The sequence below is a fragment of the Leuciscus leuciscus genome (assembly GCF_965113295.1).
Source record: "Leuciscus leuciscus genome assembly, chromosome: 3".
NCBI classification, from domain to species: domain Eukaryota; kingdom Metazoa; phylum Chordata; class Actinopteri; order Cypriniformes; family Leuciscidae; genus Leuciscus; species Leuciscus leuciscus.
In genome coordinates, this window is record NC_138727.1 from 29,382,391 (window position 1) to 29,392,563 (window position 10,173).

At 37.2% G+C, this 10,173-nt stretch overlaps 2 protein-coding genes and 1 long non-coding RNA gene across 3 annotated transcripts in view; all 3 read left to right on the top strand.

Moving 5' to 3' along the window:
- cbsa (cystathionine beta-synthase a) overlaps positions 1–292 on the top strand; it is a gene marked incomplete at its 3' end in the record, with an annotated part of 13,811 nt that extends 13,519 nt beyond the window's left edge. The window contains 1 exon segment of the mRNA XM_082164098.1: positions 260–292. Within this exon segment, the coding sequence (XP_082020224.1) occupies positions 260–292 (33 nt within the window).
- LOC309495663 overlaps positions 1–10,173 on the top strand; it is a 157,761-nt gene that overhangs the window by 56,853 nt on the left and 90,735 nt on the right. The window lies entirely within an intron of this gene.
- Positions 4,867–8,517, top strand: cryaa (crystallin, alpha A). Its single transcript, XM_082163302.1, has 3 exons — positions 4,867–5,085; positions 5,743–5,865; positions 8,284–8,517. Exons 1-3 carry the CDS (start codon positions 4,894–4,896, stop codon positions 8,488–8,490), a joined length of 522 nt encoding a protein of 173 aa, XP_082019428.1. The 5' UTR covers positions 4,867–4,893; the 3' UTR covers positions 8,491–8,517.

The window sequence follows — 10,173 nt, forward strand, 5'->3', positions numbered from 1 at the left end:
TTATTCCCTTAACTAAGACGAGTTGATACATACCTCTCTCGTCTCAGTGCGTGCACTCAATCGCTCTGGCGCGCGGCGACACTTTGATAGCACTTAGCTTAGCCTAGTTCATTCATTAGGAACCAAACAAAGATGAAGTTAGAAGCGACCAAACACCTCCACGTTTTCCCGTGGAGAACGTGGCGGTGTTTGGTCGCTTCTAACTTCATCTCTGTTTTCTCTGTTTTCCTCTGTTTTCATCTCTAACTTCCACCCATAGGTAAGCAGCTATGGCCACCACATATACCTTTAAAGTGGACTGGGATAGACCTGCAGTGAACCGCTCTTGCAGGAACTCCAGCACTGTACCAACTGGGCAGTTAACTGGGTCCAGCCGACGATCACTACACCAAGAAGTGAACACTCTCCACTTCAGGGCATTCAGGTTCCTCGTGGAGGGAGCTCTGGAATGTAAAATGGTCTCCTCAACCTCGGTTGAGAGACCAGTACCTATGAGCTGAAAGAACAATGTAAAAGCCATTTTGAAAAAGCTTAAAATAACAGATGTTGCAATTAAACAACAGTATATTTTTGTCCTGAAATAAGTCTAGTAGAGAATATGTAAAACATGTTATATTAAGGACATGTTGTTAATTTCCTAATTAATAATATATCAACAAATAATGGGTGGGATGGAGGCCATAAACAGCATCTAGACTAGATACTGGTACTTGCAAGATACAGATGTTTGCATCTTCTCTCCAGGGGCTCGTTCTTCGTACGTTGCTTATTACATCCGAGATCAAACGACACATCCAAGATGATATCATCGTGCAAATCATGATCTGGCTAACTCGGTTCTTCGAACACACTTGCCGGATAGGATTAGTATCGCTGGATTGAGTTATCTGAGATAATTGCGCGTTCATGCGCTGGTTTAAAAGGGGATATGTATCGATAGTAGAAACATTGATCAGCAACGCTGCTATTGGCTATTCAGCGTGGCCAAAGAGCGCGCTCAGTTTTTCTCCTCAGCAGAGCAATAGTCGAAGTTTATTCGGAATTTTAATGTTTTAATGCAAAACGCCAGGGAACACCTCAAAGTCTGCAAAAGCCAGGAGAGAGGGCTGGCAAAAAGTAGCAGACAATTTAAATCCGTTAGAAGTGGCCATGTTAGATGTTTGTATCACTTATTAGCCTATATTTTTGTATTTGAATAATTGCATAATTACTTTGTTCATTGTAATGTCAGAGTCACCACACTAGAACATGGGAACAAACAAAAGTGAAGTACAAAAATATTCTACATAATGGTAATTTTTAGTTATATTATAGTCTCTTTTATAAAAGACACTGTTAAATAAATGGTTGGCTGTTTATAAAAGCAACCAAGAAAAAGGCTGAGCAAAAAAAAAAAAAAAAGAAGAAAATATCTTAGTAGCCTACACTGTAAAATAATTTTTGCTGCATTAAATTAAGGCTGTATGGTCATTTCAACTGTTAAATCTTGAGTAATGATGAATTGCTTTGACTTGTGAAAGTGACAACTAATAAACTTATATTAATGTAAAAATATTTTTCCAGAGTGTAGGTCATTGTAATGTGTTATCCTCTTTTGTGCACCTTTACATAATACACCAACACTTGTATCTGTTCCCAAGAAAGTGGTGGCTGAAATATGTGCCGTAAGTGGACATTTTTTTTATAACTTTCCAAAGGAAAGAAAGTATAAGACTTTGTAATGTCCATTTGTTTCCATTGCACTGGACAGTGAATAAACCCTCTCAGATAACTGTCATATGGAGGAACTAGCCTACCTGCAAGTGCATAAAGAACTTTACTTAATTTATACTTGTATGCTTTATGGCAGCAATATAAGTTGCAGGATTCCACATCTACAGAAAGGCCTACAGAAGAGTCTGCACAGACAGAGGAGACATAGGCCTACAGGTGGGCAGTGTATAGCCAACTTTTCCTTTTTATTTGTTAAAGAAGCCCGACTCCGTCAAGTCGAAAATAATGTGCGTTTCCAACAAATTAATAATGTAAACGACAATCTCACGAGTCACGAGAAAAAAATATCAATCTCAGAAAGTGCACTATCGCACTGCGCTGAACTTCCCGTATCAGCTCCGCTTATAAAGCTGCCATCTAATCCTGTTTACATGAAATAAGCCTGCTCCCGAGCAGGTTTAAGCTTACGGACCTGTTGCTATGACAGCAAGTCCAGGATGAGCGTCGAAGAACCAAACAATCCAAGATCATGCCAAATCGTCAACAATCAAATCCAGCTAACTGAGTTAGCGACGTACGAAGAACGAGCCCCAGGCCTGACATAAAATATCCTTTCATCCCAAGCTCTTGTAATAGTTCCGTTCATGGTATAGTCCACTGAGAAACGCTTCAAATAAAAGCTGCTGACTGAGCTGAAACCTGGCCAAAGATTAAACCACTCATCCGGTGGCCTGGTCGCCCTTCCTCACTCCATTGGCCGGTTCACCCCTCCCATGGCTGGGGCTGTTTGCCAAGGCTGTTGAGTCTGTGGTATGGAAAAAGGGCCTTGCTGGTGGTTTACAGTTAAGCCTCACCAGCGTGCCAGGTGAAAGCCCCCAGGGATTACCCTAATGCTGCCCCACAGACCAGAGGGGAAGTCATCTCATCTAGGATCGGAATTATGGGTTCAAAGCTGTATTGGTCAGACAGATAGTAGATGAGTTAAATATTCCACACCCAAATCCTTTGCTAAGCCATTTCACTGTACATGTGTATGTGTGTCAATGCACTTACTATATGCAGTATTAAATTATTACCATGAAAAAACAGCAGTTCTGCTACCAAAGAGTATAGAGAACATGCATATTGATAATAATTATCGTGGTACAATCATGTGATAATTCATGTAGGTTGCATTATTTCGATATGTATTACTATTTTCTCTACAGGATTATCCTGAAACGAACAGCTCACCCAAAAATGAAAAAATTCTGTCATCATGTACTCACTATCATAACATTCCATACTTGTATGGTTTTCCTTCTACTGCATAACACAAAATAAGATATTATGTACAGTATAATGCTTCAACTGCTTTTGTCCATACATTGAAAGTCAAAGGGGTTGAAATATGTCAAGCTCCAAAAAGGAACGTAAAACAGAATCCATACAAATCTGAATTTTAAGTGTCTATCTATTGACTCTCAAATCAAATCAAATCACTGATCAACTAATGTATGTAGAGACCAGATCAAATATAGTGACACTTCACTGTAGTAATCTTGATACAAACAGTTTTATACAGATCTCACAATGTATTAAAATGTTTTGATCTATTTTGCATTATGTGCAATAATCATCTTGTTTGTTTGCCCATGGTTCTGAATGCTTAACCCTATAAGCCTGATGTATCGTATTTGATACATACATTTCTAAGGCATCTAAATGATCAACATGTTCAAAACTTTGATGCAAAACCTGTTGTATGCAATCTACTACATGACTTCTGTCCTTTTCATGCCTCATGCCTTTTACCATAATTCTAAAAATGTCTATACTTTAGGTCGTGGTACACGTGTCTTTTTGCAGTGAAATCTTGACTGATTTTTATAAAGTTAAGGTAAGAATAGCCTACCTTTTATACTGTTAATGATATTTCAAGACTCAGATTTACTTGATTATCCATACATATTTTTAAAAAATCATGTTAAAATGTGATACAATTATGATACACAGGCTTTTGAAGAATGTTTATTTGTATCTCTCATTCATATATCCAATCTCATAATATTATATGATTTCCACAATCAAAACTACAGAGCTTTGTTCACAAAACTAAAACACTTTATGTGAGTAGTCTGTTATAAACATCAGCAACTGCACCAAATTATTGCACAAAATATTTTTGCTCAGTTTGGGCATCTGAATACATTTTATGCGCTTTTAGTGTGAGCCTCGTATTCTCATATCATACTACATGACCCATAAAAGCCTGATGTATTAAATATCATACTTAAAAAAAGTTGTTTTAAAAAAAATATTTTGTCTGATGGTCCAATAAACTTTTATAAAAAAAATAAAAAAAAGATTTTTATGAATATTAGTTTATATGTCAGGCTTTAAGGGTTTAAAAATATGTACATGATACTGATGTTTAGTTTGATTCTGCAGAGCATGGGAATTGCAGTCATTCACTACATTCCCTGCACTAATCCCTCTCTTTACTTACTGTAGTGCACATGTGATTCAGGATGTTTTGTGATTTGTATTCTGTAGTAACATAGTGCCAAAAGAGGAAATTTTAGCGTTAGTTTCAATAGAATTTTGCAGACTAACAACTAACAAATTAACATTTTAGTGAAGCTTCAATTTTGAGGAGGAAATAAGCATCTGAAGACCTGTACTTTTAAAGTAGTCAGGCCTAAGAAACATCAGGTGAACCAAGTGGCCATACCACACCATTAGTAAAGTTCTGCAGCCACTCCACTTAATCTGTATGGTCTGGTTTGTTTTGGCAGGCACATATTTTCCGGTGATAGCTGGCCACCAGAGTATTGCCGGGAGCCATTCAAAGCTAGACTGTCATTCTCAGGTCAGTGTGCACCCCACCAATTCTGCTGACAGCACTGTTCCCACCATGAGATAATGCCATTCCAGAGAGATCCACTTGTAAGCCCCTCTTTCTGAAGCACAGGTATATAACCAGGGGGTTTTCTCCACTGAGGACGGCACACATCGTTTGGGGATCTTTGTCTACTGTACCAGCCTCTATCAGCCTCCTCGTACTCTCCTTCAGTCTACATCTTCTCCTTCAAAAGTTTCCTCAACATCAAGTGGAAATAGTCACACTCAGACTCAAATCGCTGAGATTTGCCAGTCCACTTTAGCTAATCAAAGTTGAGAGTTTCCAAGCCTGACATTATGGATATTGCCATCCAACACCCCTGGTTCAGACGCAACATGGGCTATCCCACCCGTCTCTTCGATCAGTTCTTTGGAGAAGGCCTGTTCGACTATGACCTCTTCCCCTTCGCTGCCTCAACTATCAGCCCTTACTATCGACATTCACTCTTCCGCAACTTCCTGGACTCCTCCAACTCAGGCATCTCTGAGGTATGAATTCTTTATTGCGAATTGAGAAGATTTTAAATTTTATAATGCCATTGTTGATGCTAAAGCCCAACACAGGTTTGATTATCATTTAATCAATATAATATTTTTTTGGGAAACAGCATATACAGTATTAGTATCACCTCAAAGTAAGATATATGGTGGATATAACGAATTTTTCCTTACAGACCCCAGGAATTAAATCGCAAATAAGACCAATAAAAAAATAAGCAAAATCAAAACATAATCTTTGGAAATGCACAAACTGTGACAGAAGGCAAAACAGAATCAGGCTAAATTTAAGAAATCAACAAAACTGATGAATACAGCACTGTAAGAAAAAAAAAAATGTAGAAAAATTGATAATGTCCTAGCAGAAAAGTACATTCAACCCAAACATGGTAAATATGAAGGCTGGACAACAGTTTTCCAGCATCCCTTCACCACCCCAACTCCTCACTCTCGATTGTTCTTATCCCGGCCAGAGATATGGGGGGAGTCCTCTGGGTTTGCGCACAATTCTGAGCTCAGAGCCCTCCTCTCGGACAGCACGTCAAATATGCATACTCTTTACTCTTATCTGATTATATGTAAGTGTGAACTTGTGAAACTACAATTGACACCATGTCGATGTAACTCCACTGCTTGACACTTTTTCAGGTGAGGTCTGACAGAGACAAATTCACAGTGTACCTGGATGTGAAACACTTCTCTCCTGATGAGCTCAATGTCAAGGTGACAGATGACTATGTGGAGATCGAGGGCAAGCATGCAGAAAGACAGGTGAGGTCATGGCTCATTACGACAGGACAGATAATTTATTCTTATCTTCTCAAGAGAGGTTAGCAATTAGAAACTCGCAATTAAATTAAATTAACCATCCAAATGTTCTTATCAATTGCTGTGCTGATTTTTTCTTATAGTGGGAGAAAGTTGGTAGTTGAACATAGTAGTGAATCATTATTTAATCCGACTCTGAAGTTTGTGTATGATGCTTCATTTACAGTGATTTAGTTTGTTTTCCATCAAATTGTTCAGTGTGCAGTGAACTATGAACAGTGAATAGTACGATAGTATAATAGTATAAGTGCTTGTATGTGTGTATTCAACAGTCTGGAAGAATTAAATAGTGTAACAAATGCAGTAGCCTATGATAAATTATTGTCAGTGGATCAGTCTGAATTCTTCTCTCTAAAAATCGCAACTTTCATATGCATCACATAAAGTCAGAAATGAGCATCTTTGACATCTGGAACAACTAGGAGTGAGTGTAATTAAACATGACTAATGAATTATTCTATAACTTTAGTGCATGGGCAAATATAATTCATGATTTCAAGAAATCACATCATCCTAAATAAATAAGACCCTGAATTTTCACAGACAGGCATTTAGAAAACTCTTTGGAATACTGCTTATATTTCAATGCTGTTCTAGTGAAATATTTTTTATAGAAGCAAAATAAATTATTTGAAATTTAGGGAGCAAGTAATATTTTTAAATGTGAAATCTTTTTTTAATATAAATAAAAAATCTTTTGGATTATTTAAGCTTTTATGAGATAATTATTTTAAAACACATCAGCCATTCCAAGCACATTCATCATTGCATTGCTCTCTTTTACCACCTCACATATCCAGTGCTGGGTAGATTACTAACTAATTGTAGTCGGTTACAGATTCAAAATTACATTACAAAAAAAAAAAAAAAAAAAAAAAAAAAAAGCTATTAAGTAATTAAATCACACAAATTTTAATAAAAAATTATAATTTTAAAATAAAAACAATCAAAATAAATCACTTACTAAAAAAGATTTTTAAAGAAAATTTTGTTGAACTTAATTTGATTATTATTATTATTGACTTATTTGTATTATTATTGACAGCCTTGTTTGAAAGACAAAAGCTTTCCAAAGACAGTAACACGTGTTTAAATGACTCAGTGTGTTATAAGGAGCTGATTAGATGCAGTGTTGCAATGTTAAGAAAACACTTCTTAAAAGTGAAATGATTTCTGTAAATCCAGTGATCAAATGCTGTGTGGGTCTCAGTTTTCAGTGATAGGCTCATGAATAGTGGTTTGTCTGTGTGTGCAATTCAATTAATTTCAGTAAAACGAAGTGGTAGGGAGAATCAATGAATTATGAATAATTTGAGAGAATAACATGTATTCATGTAATCAACAACAAAAAAGTAACCGTAGTCTGATTACAAGCATTTTAAAATGTAATATAATCTATAATTACAAGTTTGTTTGTTTTTTAAACTGAGTACGTAATCCAGATAACATGTAATCAGTTGCTACACAGCACTGCACATCTCCTCCCATTTTTTTCCCAGTTGACTTTTTCTTTTCAGTTCCTTTTCTATTTTGATCTCCATCCTCCCCTCATAGCCACTTTTTCAGCATGGTGGGTTTATTCATGTTTCAGTAGCCTTAAGGGAGGCACAGATGAGGAAAAAGTGAGCAGATCTCTCAGAATGTTTGCGTCAGATTGATGTCACTTCTGCGTCATAACCTGCCACCCTATTTGGAGTCCCAAAAGCCAGTAAAGAACTTCTGGGTAATCTTTTCCAGGCTTTACTGGTGGAGTGTGCGCTAAAATGCCTTGAACAAGCTGTTGTTCTGTATGACCTAATCAACAGCAGACGCTAAATCGGTAACTACTGTTTCACCAGTGCTTGTTGAACCGTACTCCATACGGTTATGAGTTACAGTATATGGCCTCAAATCTACAGTAATGTAATCAGGATCAAACTAGTAATAGATCCTGTAAACAGATTTATAAGATTCAGACCAATTTAGGAGAAAATTTCTAATAAATGTCTTCAGAGTTGGAACAGTTCGAATGGGTATCAACCTCTTGATGGATTACTTTGATATACTTTAACACTTTACTTTATTATTCATTTAATTATAATCTATAATTCTATTATAAGCTAATTTATATATATATATATATATATATATATATATATCAATTCATTTAAACTCAACTGAATAAAGCTTTACTTCAATAGAACAGGCTCCTCTTCAGTGTTATAGTGTTACGTATAACACAGTGTTATAGTGTTACAGTGTTATTGTAATACGTGTCAATACAATCTGTAATATAATAAAAATAATATCTGTGTATGATGGGTTTATGAATATGTGGCCTTTTCCTACATTTTCTGTTTCTATTGCATGGTTGGCTTTCAGGATGATCATGGCTACATCTCCCGTGAGTTCCGTCGTCGCTACCGTCTGCCTTCCAATGTGGACCAGTCTGCCATCAACTGCTCACTGTCTGCTGATGGCCTGCTCACTCTTTGTGGACCCAAGACTGGTGGTATAGATGCTGGCCGCGGAGACCGCATCATCCCTGTTACCCGCGAGGACAAGACCAACTCAGGCTCCTCCTCCTAGACGGGCAGCACCCCACAGCCAGGTGGTGGTTTGGAGGTGTGAGTGGGGCTCCGTGAGTGGGGGGTGGGGGGTGGGGGGGGTGAATTTAAGCAAATCCTTTATTTGTCTATCATTAAACAAGCCCTTCCTTCCACTTCCACCTCAAAGGGTGTCAGTGTATATCTGGCCTAATACCTTCTTTCATTAGACTATACTAGCTAAAAATCTCCATAATCCACTATGATTGTTTAAATTTTTTCATTACATGCTATTCACACAGGTAATGGATCAGGATGATTGGCTGGGGGTCTTAAAGATTGAAGTGAAAAATTGCAAGGTTTCTTTACTCAACCCTCTACCCTTCTCTCTAGTCAGATGTTAAGTGGCAAACAGTCATTGTCATCCTTGGCGATATATTATGAGGGTAATTATGATTTAAAAGCATAATCCTTTACTGTATAGGATCAATTGGAGAACTAAATGAAAGGTTGTCAAGGGAAGGTGGAGAGCTTGGTTTAAAATTGCTCTGTTTGAAGATTTCTGATCTGAGAGAAATTCCATCACTGGCACCAGTCAGACCTGCTTCCTCTCTTACCTGTGTCAAGACCTCTTTTCTAGACCTCTCTTGTCATTGACTCTTTCCTGTCTTGTAGGTTTTAGCCCTGTTCTACTGATTACAGACTCCTCAGGGGTCTACTAAAAAATGATTAAAAAATAAAGTTGTACCATTAACCATTAGACACACCACGTTTGTCTTTTTTTAATGCTATGTAATACAATACAAGTCACACCATACATCATAATTAAATTATATTATTGTGGACAAGTTGAATGATGCATAGATGAATATAACTACAAATAAGACATATCCAGATTCTTATTGAACTGGTGAGAACTGGTATATGAAAACAATCCAAAATGTTTTTTAAAGCTTTCTTAAACCCGTTGCCATCTGCACTTTGTCATAAGAGCTACTGATTGATTTTCTATTGACTATTGGCATTTCCCTTCAATGGGGGCTATACATTAAAGGACAATTCCGGTATTTAACACTTTGAGTCTATTTTGTAGTTTGTTTTGGATGAACAAGAGTGGTGGACAAAGAAATTTTGACAATGGTTCCTGTCTCGACTTTTTGACTATTTTAGAATTGCCCATGACCGCTTTAGAATGGGAGTCTATGGCCATGCACAAACATGTCCTTAAAACAACCCTTAACGTTCGTTTTCAAAACTGTGCAACTCACCGAGTGGTTAGTGGTGTTCGTTGATGTTCCAAAACAAGTAGCGTAGCGAAATACAGTTTCTGTCGTGTTTTATTTGCCATTTTGTAAAATCCCATTGATTTCCGTTGGAGGACTCATTGCTCGTTGATATTACTGCGCTACCGGAGACGGAAAGGGGGCTGTTTACATTTGGTTGTAGTCTTTTAGGTCTTTTCGCTCGGTTCTCTGACTCTCAGAAGGCAAGCGTGAGCAGAGCAACGGAAGTTGCCGAAGAGCGGAAGTTTATACGCGGTTGTGAGGTATCTGAAAAAATAGTTCCACTATAGAAAAATAAACGGATTGAAATCATACATTGCGCCGCTATATTTGTTTTTAATCATCAACGAACACCACTAACCATTCGGTGAGTTGCACAGTTTTGAAAACGAACGTTAAAGGGATAGTTCACTTTGAAATTAAATTTTGGTATGTTTTAGCTT